At 55.0% G+C, this 18304-nt stretch overlaps 4 protein-coding genes across 4 annotated transcripts; 3 read left to right on the top strand and 1 right to left on the bottom strand.

Annotated features, from left to right (window-relative positions):
- Positions 1-622: 622 nt before the first annotated feature.
- Positions 623-1509, top strand: CkaCkLH20_02081 (uncharacterized protein; the record flags this gene model as incomplete). The annotated part of the gene is made up of 2 exons (XM_038884800.1): positions 623-739; positions 817-1509. The coding sequence occupies 2 exons, from the start codon at positions 623-625 to the stop codon at positions 1507-1509; spliced, it is 810 nt and encodes a 269-aa protein (XP_038749588.1).
- A 625-nt stretch (positions 1510-2134) lies between these two features.
- Positions 2135-4149, bottom strand: CkaCkLH20_02080 (uncharacterized protein; the record flags this gene model as incomplete). Its single annotated transcript, XM_038884799.1, has 3 exons — positions 2135-2909; positions 2957-3532; positions 3626-4149. 3 exons carry the CDS (start codon positions 4147-4149, stop codon positions 2135-2137), a joined length of 1875 nt encoding a protein of 624 aa, XP_038749587.1.
- A 114-nt stretch (positions 4150-4263) lies between these two features.
- CkaCkLH20_02079 (cleavage and polyadenylylation specificity factor subunit) lies at positions 4264-6660 on the top strand (the record flags this gene model as incomplete). Its single annotated transcript, XM_038884798.1, has 5 exons — positions 4264-4449; positions 4538-4590; positions 4670-4890; positions 4938-5459; positions 6575-6660. 5 exons carry the CDS (start codon positions 4264-4266, stop codon positions 6658-6660), a joined length of 1068 nt encoding a protein of 355 aa, XP_038749586.1.
- Positions 6661-7210: 550 nt separating this feature from the next.
- Positions 7211-17709, top strand: CkaCkLH20_02078 (uncharacterized protein; the record flags this gene model as incomplete). The annotated part of the gene is made up of 9 exons (XM_038884797.1): positions 7211-7310; positions 7373-7495; positions 7553-7680; positions 13746-13970; positions 16019-16070; positions 16125-17035; positions 17088-17216; positions 17279-17359; positions 17461-17709. The coding sequence occupies 9 exons, from the start codon at positions 7211-7213 to the stop codon at positions 17707-17709; spliced, it is 1998 nt and encodes a 665-aa protein (XP_038749585.1).
- Between the last annotated feature and the right edge of the window lie 595 nt (positions 17710-18304).

Genomic DNA, 18304 nt, shown 5'->3' with positions numbered 1-18304 from the left:
GTTCTGACACGTTCATAGCTTATACGATTTTGAGATGAGTATAGAACGCTAAAATGTATAAAGAATCAGATTTTGAAAATATTTTAGAGTACACTTGCTCTGTATTTAAATGGTGATGGACAATTATTTTACTAAGTGAGTTCCCAACTATATGCCCTTATGAGTTAGTTATATGGACAAGAAAAGAACATCACAAGAATACGAATTGAGTTTCCCATCTCCCGAATTCTTTTAAATACCTGCGTCAGGGTTTCCACCGGAATCCTCCATGGCCTTGCTAAGGTTTCCCAGAACCGTGGCGTACCTACCGGGTACCTACTAAACTGACGTAACTTCAACCTAGACTGAAGAATTGAATTAACGGAGATGAGTTAGTCCAAATGATGAAGTGTCTCTATTACAATCTTCTCAGTCTACGTCGCGCCTACGCCTTCATTTTGCAGGTGCTTATCTCTCCCAATACCGGTATAAGTCATATCTGTCCAATCAGCACCCACCATCCGTGTCCGACCCCACTAAAGAAAAAAAAGCCGACCAGCTCTCCAACACTGAAGTGACACAACCAACTCCAAACAATCCATTTACCAAACCACCTCCCCCCAAAAAAACCACAGCCATTACCATGTCGCGAGGAGGACGAGGCGGAGGCCGTGGCGGCCGCGGCGGCAAGGCAGGACCCCAGCTGTCCTGGGACAACGGCGAACACGCCCCGGACACGCGGCCATCAGAGCTCTTTCCCGTAAGTCACGTCCCAGTTCTACTTCTGCGCCCAGTCATTACTGCAACAATCGCTAACACACACCTCCTCCAAAACAGCAATACGCCGTCCCGACCGCAAAACCCCTCTCCGACCACGAACGCGCCAACGTCAACGCCTTCCTCCTCTTCCGCCGCCAGCTCCAGGACGGGCCCCTCTACACCCGCAAGCGCACCTGGGGCATGGACCCCCTCAACGTCCGCAAGCTCTACGGCCAGGAGCAGGTCAACGCAAAGTACGGCGTCCGCACCCGCGCCACCGCCGACCCCTTCACCGCCGTCCCGACCTACTCGCAAAAGTTCACCCGCCCCGAGCGCGCGCTGCCCGACTTCTCCAGCCGGCCGTTCTGCAAGGAGTTCTTCCCGCAGGAGCTGCACGCCACGCTGGACGGGGACGACGTCGCGCCTGGGGAGAGAAAGCGCGGCGGGGCCGGGGCCGGGGGCGAGGCGAAGAGGTTGAGGTTGTCGCGGATCACGGCGCTGCCGACGGCCGAGGACGTGTTTCAGGTGGAGGAGGTCGTGGGGCCGGACGGGGCGAAGAAGACGCTCGAGGCGCTGGAGAGGATGCCGGACGGGGAGGGCGAGGGGGCGGAGGAGGATTGGGAGGAGGGCGGGGAGGAGGAGGAGCAGGATGTCGAGTATGACGACTCGGACGCTGGTGATTACGATGCGGAGAATTACTTTGACGACGGCGAGTTTGGGGATGGGGATGATGGGGACGATGATCACGGTGGTCGGGAGGGGTCGTACTGAGTGTGAAGACGGTCCTGGGGAATGGAAAACATGACAAAAAGAATTGCTACGGTTATTTTACGCCGGGAGACGGCGAGGTGTGGCAAAGGCGGAGGGATCTGCGGAGATGGCCTTTGCATACCCTCACGAGACAACGAGGATTCGCATTACGGGCGTTGGGCGGATGAACGGCTTTGCTGGAGCGGAATAGAGCTCCCTGATACCCATCTATACAATAAGATACAAAAGCATTGCGTTTCACTCCTGGTTCGGGGTTTGTTGTGAGTCAGAAGTCACTGACATTGGGTATCAACGACCTGCCGCCGTGCTCTATCTATACAACATCAACGCGACATGTCTTCCTGTGTCTCCAATGGTCTCAACCAGGCCGATGCCCCCTTGGCCCGTCCGAGGCATAACCGAAGCGGAGGTTGCATCACCAACTCCTTAATCTGGTGAACTTCGTGCCACACGGCCAATTATAGCCAACTACCTCCGGGACGGCCTCCTTGGGTTGGTGTACGATTTGCCATGTTCCGGTATATACTTTTAGCCATCCTGAACGCCGTGTGCTTCCCGTGGGCCGTTCACCTCTACAGATTCCAGCCCGAGCTCGTTATTACCTTCGTTCAACATGATCAACCCCTCACTTGGTCGGGTACTGACGCTGGAGCTGCGTGAGCTTCTCGCGGACATCCACAATCCCGCCCGCCGCCTCGTAAATCTTGTCTCCCATCATCTTGATCGTCTCCAAAAGATCCAACACCATGTTGAACGCGGGCACCTGCGTCTGGTCGCGCAGGGCGCGCACCCGCTCGTACAGGCCGTGCTCGACACCGGGCATGTGCTGCTCCATCTCCTTGATCTTCTGAACCTGGAACTGGTGCAGCTCCTTTAACCTGTCGGCCTCGTTGGAGAAGAGCGTGAGGACGTCCTCCAGGTTGCGGTCCTGGTTGCCGTTGGGCGCGTTGCCGCTGCTTCCGCCGCGGGTGAGCCAGGTCTGGTGGTAGTGCGCGGGGAGCTTGAGCTGGTCGGCGCCGGCGAATGCCATCTTGGCGATGTCGGCGTCCGACTTGACCAGGTCCTTGACGTGCGCCAGGGTGACGATGTCCTCGTCGAGGGTCGTCTTGACGCCCTCGTACTTGCGCTGGAGCCAGGTGACGTCGTTTGTGAGCTGCTCGAGATCGCCGCCGTGCGCCGCCATGAACCCCTTGATCTCGGAGGCGTGCGACATGAAGCGCTGGATCATTAGGTCGCAGTTCTCCATCTCCGTCTGGAGGGACTGCTCGAGGTCGTTGAATCTCGTCGTGCCCTTGACGTTCGAGACGTCCACCCTCACGCCAGGAACTGTTTGCTGTGTCGTCGACTGACCCATAGTCAGGCCGGGAGCCGAGTTGTTCTGCTGTTGGGTGGAGGCGCCACTGGGATATGTTAGCTCGAGCTTCAGCATCTGAGCCAGGCAACTCACAATAGACCGCCAGGTTTCGCCTGGTTCTGTGCCGTGCTCTGACCGAAGAGACCTCCTCCTTGTTGCTGAGTCTGTTGAGTTTGTGTGTTTCCGCCGCCAAAAAGACCTCCGGTTGATTGCTGCTGCTGAGGCTGCGCCGTGCTGGCACCGAAAAGACCACCCATCGCCGGCTTCTGCTGAGCTCCTCCGAAGAGTCCTCCACTCTGTTGAGTCTGCTGTTGGCCTGTTTGCTGAGCAGGCGCTCCGAACAGACCCCCGGTCGTGCCGGTCTGAGCCGTCGCATTGGACTGACCGAAGAGTCCTCCGGTTTGTTGTTGCTGTTGCTGAGGCTGGGCTGTCGCTGTTGAGCCGAACAGACCGCCGCTCTGCTGGGGTTGGGCTGCAGGTGTAGACTGGCCGAAGAGGCCACCAGTTGCGGGAGCGGGTGTCGCCGTCTTGTTGCCAAAAAGTCCTCCGCCTGCCGCTGCTCCTGTCTGGTTACCGCCGAAGAGACCGCCGCTCGTCGCAGGTTGTGTCGTGGCAGCTGCGTTGCCAAACAATCCTCCACCAGCCGCGGGAGTCGATGAGGGGCCGGCACTGCATGCATCCGTGGTCAGCAAGACTTCGAGGACTTAAACAAAGCCAGCGCAGCAAGAACAATGCGCCAGCCCGAGAAGAAGAGAAACGTACCCAGCATTGGCAGCACCGGTGTTGATGCTTAAGCCACCGCCCGTGGCACTCGCAGACCGTCCAAACAGCGACATGTCGGCGAGTAACTTGAGGTCGTCGGGTGCTATCGAGGTGGTACTATCTCCCTTTGCAAACTTGTTCGAAGTGGGAATCGGGGCCTGGCTCGGAGTGGCAGCTGGAGTCGGGTAAAAGGCTTGTTGGAGGGCGTTGTTGTTGACTTGGGCCGAATAATTCGATGCTCCTGCAGCTACTTGTCGCTGCGCGGTCAACGCGAAAGAATTGGCGGCCGGGACGTTGGCGCTCGGACCATTCGCAGCTGGCAGGCCTGGAGCTCCTCTGTAGGCCTTGCTAAAATGCGATCGCTTCGGATTGGCCAGTCGGCGACCGGTTCCGCCGGATCCCGGGTTCCACAGTGAAGCTTCCAAACCGGGCTTCTGATTGGACAATGCTCCTGCCTGTCGCTGGTGGCCCGTGCCGTTCGCCATTTGAGAGCTCGAGGCGCCAGCTGCCGAAGCTGAAGTCATCGCGGCAGTACCAGTCGCGGTCGCATTCGCAGTGAAGCCGACACCAATACCTTGACCACACCCCGCTCCAAACGTAAATCCCGACATACCTGACGGTAGAAAAATAACAAAAAAATGGATATCGACGAGGATGACGATTTTTACGCCCCCGAGGAACCGACTGTTCCAACGACGGCGACCGAAAATGAGGCTCCAAAGGCGTCGCCGCCAAAAGTAGTAGAATCCAACAAAACAGAAGAGTTGGAGGAGGGCGAGGAGGAAGATGAAGGTGGCGCGATGGACGAAGACGAAGACGACTCGGTAAGCTTCTGCCTGGGCTGGAAGGACTCAACTCCAGGCTCGTAGTCGTCTTGTTTCCAGTGACTGACTGTTCTGGCGCTTTCCGTAGGATATTGATATTATCACCGAGCGCAAAGACGGCACAAAGGCAGCACCCCCAACGTATGTCGAGGCAGACTCCCACCCACACAAAGCGAGTGTTTCCTGGTTCTCACACACAAAACAGACAATCACGGTACAGCGATATCAGAAACATTCCCCAAAGATCTGCTTCCAACGACATGGCTGTCAATCCCACCCCCGCCAAGAAGGACGACGAGCCCTCCAGAGCATCGCCTGCTCTGGGTGTTCCCAGCGCCGACAAGGCTGCCGCAGCCGCGTCCAAGTCGACGATTGACGTCAACGCGAACCCCCCGTACCCGCCCGCCGGCAAGCCCATCACCGCCGTCAACATCGACGAGGGTAAGAGCCACCTCATAACATTCACGACCGTCGCTAACCGCCCGCAGACCTCCCCGAGAACGAGAAGCCCTGGCGCAAGCCCGGTACCGACATCAGCGACTACTTCAACTACGGTTTCGACGAGTTTACCTGGGCGCTCTACGCCGCCAAGCAGGAGGCCGTCCGCGGCGAGTACAACGCCGATGCCATCGCCGCCGGTAACAAGAAGATGATGGAGGACTTTGGCATGATGATGATGGGCGGCGGCATGCCCGGTATGCCCAGCGGAGGCCAGGGCGGCGCGAACCCGCAGGCCGGTGGCATGCCCGGTATGGCCGGCGGTATGGACGGCATGCCTCCCGAGATGCAGGCCATGATGCAGCAGATGATGGGCCAGGGCATGGACCCAAGCCAGATGGACCCGGCCGCCATGTCTGCCATGTTCAACGGCATGCAGGGCCAGGGAGGAGGCGCGGGAGGTCAGCAGGGCCAGGGACAGAACTTCGGCCAGGGCGGCTTCGGAGGAAACCAGGGCCAGTACGGCGGCTACGAGCAGCAAGGCATGGGCGGTAACCGTGGCGGCTTCGGCGGTAGGGGCCGCGGTGGACGCCGCCAGTGGTGAACAAAAAGAAAAGCTTGCTTGCTTCTTCATGTCTGGATGCGAGGATGCGCCGGTTGCTTGCCGGCCCGGTTGGCGTTTAATTCGGTATTGTTTTGGTTGTGAGGTCATACAACATGGTTTGCTTTGGGGTTTCCGGGACTGGGCCGTAGAGTTGGCACAAGCAGGCTTAGAGATACCCTGACAATTGATCTGGCATTTCTCAAACCGGCGTCCCAAGTGATGCTGTTTAAACGGGCGGCTGCTTTCTTTGCTGCGCAAGCCAAGAGTCTGCTTTGTCTGACAGACGCCCCGCATGCTGTCGTTTCTCTTCCAGCATTCTGTTTGGTTTTGTTTCCGTTTGACACCGGCCACACCGAGCTTTTCGTTGTTCCTCCACAGCTTGACTTCCAAACCTGCGTCCTCTTCTTCGTGTTGTCTTGCTCTCTTGCTGATTTCTCTCAGCTCCGTCTACTTTCCAGAAGAAGTCAGCTTGACTCTCACCCATCGTCTTCTTCGCGTTCTCTTGCTTTCTTGCTGTTTTCCCTCACGCCCCGTCTGCTGGCCAGAAGAAATCATGGGGAAAGTATCAAACCCACCTAGGTACTGCTTGATATGACGTACGCCGTCCAACGGCAGACAAACTCGCAAAGATGGCCGCCAGATTTGCAAACTCTCGTAAGTTCCAACATCACCACAATGATTCACTGCTGACCTTCGCGCGACTTCCAGACCATTTAAACCGCCTCAGAAACCCGCTCGAAGATCCGTCTCCTGCTTCCCTCCATCACCATCACCATCTGGGAGCAGAAATGACTGCCCCGGCATATAATCACGCCGATTTGTAGGCGCCATCTACTTCCTCAACCCAGCCCCGGGCCCATCCATTTTGCGGCAATTCATCACCACGCTTGGCTGCCTTGCGCCTCCTCTCGGGCCCAAAAAAGGGCATTACTCGCACGTCGATATTCTTCTCCCTGCTTGCCATGCATGGGACGATTGCGATGCTCGCTCTCGTCGTCCGTTTGTATAGATGACGCCAGACCGGAGATAATACTGCGCTATCAAGACGTCGCTCGAATATCACGGCAGCTGACCCCTTCGCAGCGTTTCACAAGGCCTACAACGACTCTGCGGCCTGCATCCTCCTTGAGCAGGCTTACGGCGGCGATGAGGCTCCTAATGATGACTAGACCTATAGCACCACTATTAGTAACACCTCTTCCCTTGAGGGCGACGATTCCGATGTGGAGGAGCTGTCCCAGTCGCCCGAGCCCTATGTTGAGGGATAGGCGTCCAGCATCACCCCAAAGAAGATCATCAGTCCCGCTAAGAAGCGCGACGTTATTGAGGTTAGTAGCGATGATAATGATGACGATGAGGACGGCGTCGTCACAACTCCCAAGCCGACCTCGTATGTAGTCAAGGTACCCAAGTCCGCATCTGGCATGAAGCGCAAGTCTTCCGGTACGTTCCCTTCTCAAGAGGATACGACTTCATCTACCTCTGTTGTCCACACCTACCTACTCCTACGATTATGTTCACGACTACCATATGGTTTAGGCCCTGCAGGCCGGGTTGCGTGAAGCAACCCAGTCGACGACGGACACGGGCCCTGCTATGCGGCATTGTAGCTGCAGTGGCCAGGGACAAGTGCTTCTAACTGCGGCAAGCGTTGAAAGTCCCCAATAATCTGCTCTAGTCGGGTGCCGTGGCTTGTAGGCAGAGATCAACGAGCCCGCGATGAATGCCAAGCACGTATTCGACGAGCTGTGCGTCGTCTGCGAGAATGCTAGCGATGAGACGCTGTTGGACGAACATCAATGCGTAGATGAAATCCAAGGTATGCCGCACCTATCTCATCCTTCATCCTTCATTGACGCACTCGACTGACCTACCGGGTAGCTGCCACAATGGGTATCTCCCTCAGTTTCTACTCGCAAAGAGCCCTCCTTTCAGACAGGCCTTCATCGAGGATCGTGCTGGATCTACCCAGCATAGCCTTCTCAACGCTGAGCCAGCAGTCAGGTAAGCAAGAACCGTTCATCGTCCCACCTCCCGTTCTTGGATTAACAGATCAAGTAGAGCTCGCAGTGGCCTACGTCGTCCGCGAGTTGCGTCTGCCAACGAACATGCCGATCAGGATCGCGAGAAGGCTTTCAACGCCGTCGCTCTCGCGTGGTCCCCTTTGCGGCAACATCCTGCCATCGTGGGTGAGCAGCCCAGGTGGTGGCAGCTTCCATGGTTCCTTGGAGTGCTTCTGCTGTAGCGCCACCGGTCCAGCCTTTGGGGGCGGTCTCTTCGCTGGATCCTTACGCAATCCCGGAGTTCAATGTTTGGGATGCACTTCCCGTGGTTGTGCCGCATAGCAAGGCCACGCCCACAGCTGTATTTCAGTAGGCAACGCCGCGGCTTTCTCCCATTCTTCCGTTGCTCTGCTCTTCGCACAACGGGCGAAGGGTTCCGCCATTGAACTTCACGATGGATCTCAACCTGACGAACTTCAGATGCGGAGATGCAGACGCAAACGGGCCGATCCGGACTGTATGCTTCGCCGCCGCCGCCGCCACGGCTGAACGCGGTCCGTCATCACCGCTCAAATAATGCGAATACTGTGGTTCATTCGGTCGCTCTCTTCCGCCAACTCAAGAGATATATCCAACCTTCCCGTCGGTGTCGTCGTCACTCCCTGTCGTCGCCGTCATTGTGGTTCTCCTGTCTCCTCCGTTTAGTATCACCGTCATCTTGCGCTAGTATAGCAGTCGCAGCCTTGCCGCCGTCTTCTTCCGACGTCATTATCACGACGCACCATCATCGACGTGCCTCGTCGTCGGCACCTTCTCTAAGGTCCACATGCCTCCCGTCAGCGGTCTACAGGTCCATCGTTACGCCGAATAGAAGGCCAAGCTGGATCGACGTTGCGATGGAGTTCTTTCAACTTGGTCGAGCTGATTACTTCCCCCGAGACAAATCAGATTATTCAGCCTGCCCCCATCCGGACACAAATTCAAAAACTACGATTCTTATTTACCTCTGCCCCGGGCCCTTGGTGTTTGCACCAGGAAGGTTGCAGAAAGACGATCGTCAGGAGCGATATTTGCCATCGAGGGTGCTCGGCCCTCGTCTGACACAGCGCTGTTAAGTCAAATGATCGGCTTCCGCTTTTCGTACCGTGGACAATCCGTTGGTGTTTCTTAGTGACCCATTCAGTCCTCCCACGCGCCCCGCGTGTTCGGTATGACTAGGAAGCCAGTTTGAATCACCAACCACCAACACGAAGTTGTCCCACCCCCGGGCCAAACAGAGGATTTCAATGAGACTCTATATCGCAAACGAGGCTGCGGAAACCTTCACCATCTGCTGTCTTTTCCAGATGCGGTCCTTCGTGGCTCTTCTGCGCGTCTACGTCACCTACCCTGATCTATTGCCATTCTCAAGCGTCGGAGGAAAATACCCTCGTCGTCAAGACGGCAGTTTGATCGCGTTTCCGTTGTGACGATCACGACCACTTCCTTGGGCACTCGGGAATCTAAAGATGACGTGCTTGAACGGCAGCCAAAAGCATCGTGAAGAGTTTCAGGACCACCCCATGGAGGTTCCTGGCTGTCCGACCATCCTTTCGAGAGATCCCAAGTTCATGCTCAAATGTGCGGGAGGACTCTGGTACCAATCGAAGTCGACCATCGTGATCGACGCGGGCCGAAAGCAGGCCTGCTTGTCTTGCAAGCGTCGTTTCGGGTATAGGACAGACAGACAGCCGCGCCTTTCTGGATCTCGAAGGACAACATCACGGCAGAGTTACAAATGCCCGTCGACGGCGTCGAAAAGGTCGAATCCCGGGCTCCTTATAGGGCCTTCAACTCCTGCGCCGAGGTTCCCTGCAGGTTTTGTTGCAGATAAGCTCACGAAGAAACGTGCAACTCCTAGACAAAAGAATGGGGGGCAGAGGACACGCACTGGGCCCCGACAGGCCACAGCTTCGAGCACATATAACGGTCGCTCACGGTATGAAGATGGGTCGGCCTGCATGTCCGGAGCACGGGCGAACGCCCTCAAGATCTCAACCATCCGCGGACACCTGACCATTATCAACTCAACATCTGTCGCACTTTCCTTATGAAGAAACTTCGTCATCGCCAACAATTCCGCCGCTTTTCCAGCAAAAGTATCGGGATCGGGGGTCAAGAGTTTGAATTTGCCCTCATCGAGAAAGATCTCCGGCTCATGCCAAAAGGAGACATCTCACATCCCAGATAACTTCCAGTCCGTTTAGCTCGACCATTTTCGATGTTGCGGTGTCCCGCGGGCAACGTGGCGTTCAAGCAGGCGCCCAAGTCCCTGGGCTCTGATATTAAAGATTTTGTGCTTTCTCTTTCCAACCTTCTACCCGATGGTCTCTCCAGCCACAGCAACGCTAACGACACCGAGAAAACCGCCGAGGCGAAAAAGATGGTAGATTCGCTGGCTCGCAATCTGGTGGCTGGCTGAGGCGAGCTCATCGACTCTTTTGAGCCAGCTAAGGCGATCGACTCCAACGCGACCGCCGTGTTGAGCCGGTTCTGTCACACTCATTCGAAGGCTCGGAAGCAGACTTCCTCCTCAGAGACACTCGGAATCAGACACTTTCCACAGATCCAGCAAAGCCCATTCCACCCGGGCATACTATTCATTCCACTGATCATAGAGGTCCTCCACCTCGCAGTTTCTGCCACCACTTCGCCGCCAAGGATGGCCAGACTGAAGAGACGAGAAGTCCATAATATCATAGTCGCTGCTCGAGTCGTTCGGGAGCCCAGACTGCATGCCCAGCGAGGGGCAGTCCAAAACACCAAAGCCAGACACCATGTCCGCGCTGTTGTCACGAAACACTGAACTGCCAGATCCAGAGTGCGAATGGAGACAAGGACATCCTCTTCCACTTATCACTACGCTTTCCCTCTGCATTGCCGTCGCTGCCGCTGTGCTGCGGGATGGTTAGGGTTAGTGATTGGGGTTGGCCTGGGAATGAACTCCATCAAGGACAATTGTACCGCACCCAGTCAAGACTCAGCTCAACGCGATTGTTGGGTCTTTGATCTTCACCCTTTTGTGCGAATATCAAGTTTTCTGGGACCCGGGCCCATATCCGCATAGTTGGAAATACAGTAAGAGGTCAGCTGGATGCAGCGAAGGCGAGAAGCCAGAGACCGGCAGTCCCTGCGCAAGCGGCAAAAGAGATCGACAACGGAGCTCTCTTCCCGTATGAGAGACACTGCTCCGACATTTCCCATCTTACGAAGCTCCAGACGCAAGAGAATTGATCAGGATCAGTTGGACGGCGCAGAGAAGCTGGACGTGGCCAGCCATGCTTCTGCCACTACCTTTCTCTTCGATGGATTGTCTTCTGCTCACATCGTTCCAATGCATGCATTGTGTTTCTCCTTGTCCGTACGGATGCGACATGACTTCGCGTATTGGCATGCCTCTCAAAGCCGGCGCCGTCCCTCTCATCGACCTGAGGATATGGAGCCTACTTGGTTCAACAACAGTCGGCTCGATATTGGGTCATCGATGTCTAGAGGACCGCAAGGTCCATGCCGTGCATTCCACAAACTTGCATTGGCGCCTGCATCAAACTGTTAATCTGGAAGCGTGCAACATCCACTCATGCCAGCGGGAAGGTATTCCGCCCGCGTTCTTGGTCTATGCGGCGTGTTCCGCTTTTGCAGAAGATCTCGCGCCCATGATGAAGAAGTTGCTCTGGATTACTCGAGACCGGCAGAGGGACGCAAAGCCACAGCGGCCCGAAGATTACAGAGGAGGCGAACTTGCAAATGTGTGGTCACCTTGTTCAAAAGGAAGCATTGGAAGCCACTGGAGACGGTCAGCCAACTCTGAAATTGTACTTTCCACTCCGGCGTCTTCATGAGAGGCGGGCCCTTCCGACTGGCGCACTCCTCCGAAACCTCCGTCACAGAGGATATCTCTCTGGTCTCTGATCAGGCTTTGAAGAGTTCAGAGGGGTGACTGCTCAGACAAGGGTGAAGAGACGCACATCGAAATCCAGTCCGGGAGAGCATACTCTCCCAAACCCATTCGCTTGTTGAGACGAGGCTCAATACAATGTCCTCAAAACGTATCCTGTCTAGCGGACCTCAAGGAATTCTCCATCAACCTGCGCGAAGGTTGAGAAACTCGACTCATACGCTTCAGTTCCTGGACGTGGCGCGTGTCCGGTCTGGCGTCAGCCTTCGTCGAAGAGCATCACGTCTATTTTTGACCAGCTGGACACCAACTATGTCTACCTATGACATGTTCCACTGGATCATCGACTTACATCTACTACCTCTGGGGTTCCAAAAGAGCCCAAGAAAAGAAAGTCCACGTCGCAAATCAGTGCGTCAAGTACCATTACGAAGGTGCCCATTGTTGCGGAATGACACGACAGGAACTACACCTTTCAAAGCGTCGTTGAGGTGGCGTTCTGCATGATCTCGACCACAACCGAGGCAATCTAATTACAACCTGATCAAATGTTAGGTTGAGATAAGTTTTCGAGCGACTTGGTCGCTGGGACTCACGAGAAGAGTCAAATAGCCTGACTTCAAAGTGGTACACGTCGCCAGATCTCCGCAGCCCAAAACGAAGGCCCTCGAACTACATCTGATGTGGTCTTCGCGCGGACAAGCCCGACATCCCTTCGCATTTGCCTGGAGACATCGTTCCACAGCAACCCAAGAGCTCCCACTACACTTACGGTCCGCACGAGAGCGCAGTTTAGGCCCGCAACGTCTTGTTCGCTTCGCCATGTACGAGATAACGCAGCGATCAAAGCAATTACACGCGGATGATCCCACAACCGATTGAGATTCTGGCCGTGTCTCTCCGTGCTATAAAGGAAAGAAGGTTATCATGGAAAAAGTGTTTCCGTCTCAATGAACCATGGGTACTTCCAGATGTGTCAGAAGAAGGTCGACATCTGCTTCGTACTCAAACAACCAGCGCGTGGTGGGCGCAAGGACAACTCGGAGGAAGGCGACTCTCGTGCTGTGGCACGCGGCCACCACATATACTCGCTACGCGGCCGACAACTCATCTTGCAACCTCACCGAGGCTTTTACCAAAATTCAGCAGATATTGGCCGCTGCCGTTAGCAGCACGCCGTTTGAGGCCGTCATGCTGCAGAACAATCCATGGCTTATTTGTGGCTATTGCCCGCCGTAGACTCATACGGCGAAAACTCCAACAAGGCAGAACAAGAAGACGATCCATCGGCAACGAGGGCGTCACGGGTGGACAGCCCTACGGCCGAGGGCCGCCCGGAGAACGCCTTTAGGGGCCGGTATGTGGACACCGTTGTCGCCCTTACGGAGGCAGGCCACCTGCGCCGCGACATGAAGTGCAGAGAAGCAGCCCAGTCAAGTCTTGCAGTTCTCTTGATTTCGCTATGGCGAGAGACCAAGCGAGACGCTCGTTTTACGACCGCAGAATCTACGCCCATCATTCGACCGACGACATCCCGGGCCCTTCGCAAGCTGTTACGGAGTTTGTCGCGCGCAATGACCAGCCGATGCTGGTTCTTGGCCAGAACGCCTCGGATGCTGCGAGCATCTGGATGAAGTTTGGCAACTACGATACCCTCAGAGCGATAGCATCCAACAAATCGATCTTCTCAATCTCGACTGTGAAATCGACTCGAACAGGCTTGCAATCAAGGCCTGAAATCACACGCGGAGATTGCGTGGTCCATCTGCAGATCACGCTTACGCCATCACAGACAAAGGTTGTCGACGAATTGGAGTTTGACACGGACCATTCACAAACGAATCGAATCGCTGGCCTTCAAACTATTGTTTAGCAACTTGGCGGCGTCCTTCCGAGTGATAAGGTCCTGGCTGGAACTTGCAGCAGTTACGATGTCCATAGTCCCTCAAGCCGGCGGTCACCGTAACTGCGACTTTCGACACATCCTTCAAGGCTTGACATCATGCAGTCGCACTACGCGGCCAAGAGGGCCATGAGCTCGCACGCACTTCTACGGACGACTTTGCGAGATACGATACCTTCCGTCTCGGCGCAGAGAGCCACATACCGTCATATCATTCCCCTCCATAGATTCAACAGCCTCGAGGCTACGACGCATCGTATCTAATCCCTTTCAACAACGTTGAGTATGGTACGCAGTGGGAGAAGACCTGCGACTTCGCTGCCTTCTGCTTAGACCCGAGTTCCAGAAAGTCATGGTTTAAACCAAATATCTGAACCTCTTACATCTGGAGCTATTCGAGAGCTTTCCCAGGGGAGTTCGGGCCCTTATGCCCGTGACCGGGCTGCCCTCTTGCTGGACCCCGGAGCGGACGGCGCCGCACCCAAGCACTGGCTGCACCAGAAGTTCTGGACAGTCATGCCGCGGACGTTCTGGGGCCCCGACGGCGGTGAGGGAGCTCAGGTGCTGGCGGCCTTTACGCACCCGGCCCCGGTCGATCTGCCGCCGGAGTTGACAGGCGTGCTCCTCAGCCAACAAGTAGGTCAACGATGCTTGCAAGCGGTCGATGGCTAGGTGTGTACGGCAGTCTCGACCGGAGGGCGGACGGCTTCGAGGGCCCACGCTATGGACAAACACCGGTCCAATGCCCCGGCCTGCTCGGAGCCACCGTCAAGACACGGCAAACATCGTCCTATTCAGCGCCCTACATCGGACGCCTACGTAGCTGCTAGTGTGTGCGGGCGAAGGTAGCTGGTTCTGCTGGAAGTGGCATTTCTAGGGCTTCTGCTGGATCGACGAGGAACTGGACAAAGCTTTAGAGGAGGACGCTGGAGGATATCAGGATGGTTGAGGTCACGCTGGTCGGAAGAACAAGCCATCAGTTGTGCTTGAACTTGATATGGATGGCCCAAATCGAGACGAACTCGCCCGTCTGCGAGTCTCTAGCCAGCTTCTCGGCGGAAACCTATCCAGTGACGAGAATCTTGAAGAGATGCTCAACTTTCAAGCGCACGGGGCCAACACCAGACGCCAAGTGGGACGACTTTGTTGTCGACCCCGACAATGACTTTGGTCTCATACCACACCAAATCGTTGATATGATGTTTGCCCGAAGCACCGACACCAACATAGCACCATCACGTCTTGGAAGATCTTTCAGATCCGTCAAGGCCCCGGGGCCCGAATGGAATGAGAGATTGACTTCTACCACAGCAATCAAATGCACTGGTGTCGTCGGCTGCAGATGTCGACAGAGACGTCAATTGCCCCGACATACGTACGAGTTTGATACGACTCCCGAGAAAGGGACGGACATCGCTTAATTACCACTAGGGAGTTTTGATACCGACATACTAGTCTCGCCAACAGGGTCCACGGCCAAAGACCTATGGAACCCTTTGGGGGTACCATGAACTGCAAAGACGTCGATATCGTCTCGTACACGAGGGCTATGGTCAACAGCCTTGGCATCGTCTGCGAGCGACTCGACAATAACTACTCTCAACGACGAGGATTTCGGAGTCATGTCAGATTCATTGCTAAGATTGACAGCCCCCTTTCTCAATCCCAATCCAATTTGGCCGTACGGCCCCCGGCAAAGCCATTATTGACAACTCAAGCTGGAGCCGTCTTCTCAGCATTTGGTATCACGAGCGTTTCTTGGCCGCGTTTGGTCGTACTGGATTCTGGCTATGGCGTCACGCAAAACTTTGAGTCGCTCAAATACTATGAAAATGCGAAAAGCTGCGGCCCAGATGCACCCCATCAACCTAACGATCGCAGAGATAGTGGTTCACACTCAAGGAGTCAGAGGACGCAAACGACAAGGCTTGTGCGGAGCGACTGAATCTATCACATTAATCGGCGGAGTATGCTCCCCCCCTAGAACAAGATCAGATGAGCCCTTCGTTTCGGTTCACCTCACCTACTTCCCGCACATTTCCGGCTCGGGTGGTGATGTCTAGGAGTATGACGGACAGCGCGTGTTCGCTCGCTTCCACCCCCCTAAACGTTGCTCTGGTCAGCGAGAAGATCTACGCTGACCTTTCACCGAAGCCCTCATTCGCCATCATTTCTCATATCACTTCACGTTCTTCATCACTCCGGGCCTTCCGTCAGAAGTTCTCGAGGAGCTGGTCATCTCTCGCCGCAAAGAGCAAGACCGCCATGAAGAACGGGTCCCTGGGTTGGAGCGCAACTCCTGCGTATCGAGTGCACAAGACGTTTGGCAATAACACCCATCAACCTGGAAGTCTCAGCTCAACGGCAAAGATCTACCTGGGATGGAGACAGATCTAGACGAAAAAAAAGCTTGATTACATTCACTCAATTCACCTCACTTTTGTTTAGAAATTCGGCGGCGGGGCCTTCGGTTCTTTCCCGTTTGGGAAGCAGGTTCGGACGGAGGACGAACAGCCAGAGGTGCCTCAGTTGTGTTATTTAATAAAGCCTTTGTTTAATATTTTGCTCCTTCCCATAATTCTTTTCCATCAATCACCAACAATCAACCTACAATACACACTGTTCAATTGCCTCGCAATCCAATGACCACCAGTTTCGACGCCTACGACGTCGGCGCTCTGTAGAGCGCCGACGTCCCTCTCTCGAGAAAAAAGATGATGCTGGACATCGTCTTCGGTATGATCAGTGCTTCCATATCAGCGCGCAGTACGCGAACTAATAGAACCATAGACAGCATCGTACCCTACCGCCTCCACGATGGCTTGCGCCTGTTCCCAGGTGTAGAATTCTACCAGATTCTTCTGTACAACCGCCAGGACTTTTACGCCATCTGGCCCTTCGTTGCCCGGTTCCATGCCTGGATCTCGCCTTTGGCTGCAATGTCAGCCGAGCTTGCGGACAACGAACTGCATCGCCTGCGAGCAATGGTCCCAGGATACGTCTCTGGCGCTGTCCATGATTCTCCGTCGAGTGTTGAAACCATGTATACTCCACAGACATCCCCTCAGACATCACCTCAAAGATCTTCTCAGACATCCCCTGCGCAGTTCCCAGAGAACATCAGCAGCTTGCACGAATCACCCAGTGGCTACACGTATCCAGAGGATCAAGCGGAGGCACTCGAAGCTGATGACTGCAACGCTCTTCTCGACGAACACCTTGGATGTCCTCCCACCCTCTCTTATGGTGGCATCATTCATAACATGGATCAGTTTGAGAAGCTGAATAATGCCTACCATCATCACGTTCAGAAGAAGGCCGGCATAGCTCCACTTGACGATCCCACCTGGCCCATAGAGGACGACGAGCAGCTGGATTGCGTCAAGACGCTTTTCGAGCAAATCACGAACATGTCCGACTTCTACGAGCTGCGGAAGGCGCAGGAACGCTTGAAAGCCTGCGGCGTGGGAGAGGAAGGCGATGATTCAACGACCACGGCAGCGTCCGACGAAACTGCGACCCGGAAGCGTCGCCGAACGACCACGGGCAGCAGTCGTACCGACAGACCGAGACCTAAGGGTGTGAGCAAGGCGGATTGGGATCTGATGGACCCGGACAACTCGCCCGCCGACCTCCTTACGATCATCGTTCATACACAAGTGTCCGACTTGGAGATCGAGTTGATGTGCTGGAAGCTTCTCGTAAGCAACCCAAAGCTGATTCTCTGCTTTTTGTATCTAATGTTCTTCACAGGTTGCGGCGATGAATGCCCAGCGTGGCTTTACCATGCGTCCACGCTGGTGCGGCCAGCGAGCAATCTCCACATGGGACTATTTTGAGACCTTTGCCGAACGCTGGGAAGTCATCTGCGCCCAATTGCTCGTATGTCTCTTTAATCATGATCTCCTGGGATCTCTCCCCAAAGGCTGATTGATTATTTGCAGGATTGCAAGCTATTGATCCACTCGCTCACCCGCCCTGACTGGTTTTCAAAGTTCGCCGGTGCCCCTGTCAAGGAGCGAGCTGTAAGTTCTTCCCTACTCAACTGTTGGCAACTCGCCAGATGCATCTTCAATATCACATCTCGACATAAAGGCTCTGGGACCCATGCTTACGAAATCATCAGTCGAAGCTGAGCAACGATGTATTGAACGGACGCCGAGATGTGCAGAACCAAGTCGGCAGAGAGCTCATCAAAGCAAAAACTCAGACCAACGAGTGGGAGACCTCCAAGAGCTTCGAGATACGGTCAAAGAATGGCGAGGTCATTTCCAAGGGAGCGAAGATTGGCGATGGAGTTCGGCGTCGCTTGGCAGTCCGCGCGAAGGATCAGGACGCTGGTAGTCCTGCTTCTCAGCAGGCGATGTCTCCTTGAAGTATTTGTTTCTGGTTACAGCGTTTCTACAGAGAAAGTTAGTTGGAGCAAGTGTTTGTTCGCTGTCAATTGACGTTCGAGACGCTTTTCGTGCTTTTCTGCATTATGACATCGACCCCCTCAACGATATACCTGGAAAATCTAGAAGACTTGAAAACACAGCACATACTCGGGGCCCTCGACTACAGCGCGGTTCTGGCCACTCGTAGGCCGTACGGGAATCAGGAACACAACAGGGCTTCCGGGCTGGAGCGGTTTGTTTGATCTCTTGCGTGGAGGCTCACAATAGTTCGAATTCAAAGAAAAACGGCAGGGACTGTAGGCGTAAAGATTGCTGAACAAGTACCGCCTGAGACAGGCATACGCCCGGTTATACACCCGCTGCACAAGCTTGAGGAAGAGAGAGGGTTCCAGGGTTGGATCATCCCAGTGCAGGATACACTCTCGCTTTGCTGTGTTATGCAGTATTTGTTTGCAGCAAAGAAGCAGAAAAGACCGCAAGCCTGTGATGCCATCACCTCAAGCATTTGTTATATGATTACTCGAAATCTCGAAGCCAAGATCTCTTGCGGACCCCGAATATACCATAAAACAA

This window comes from Colletotrichum karsti, assembly GCF_011947395.1.
Source record: "Colletotrichum karsti strain CkLH20 chromosome Unknown Scaffold5, whole genome shotgun sequence".
In the NCBI taxonomy this organism is placed as follows: Eukaryota; Fungi; Ascomycota; class Sordariomycetes; order Glomerellales; family Glomerellaceae; genus Colletotrichum; species Colletotrichum karsti.
The sequence above is the reverse complement of the archived record's forward strand: the minus strand, read 5'-3'. Positions and strand labels throughout refer to the sequence as shown.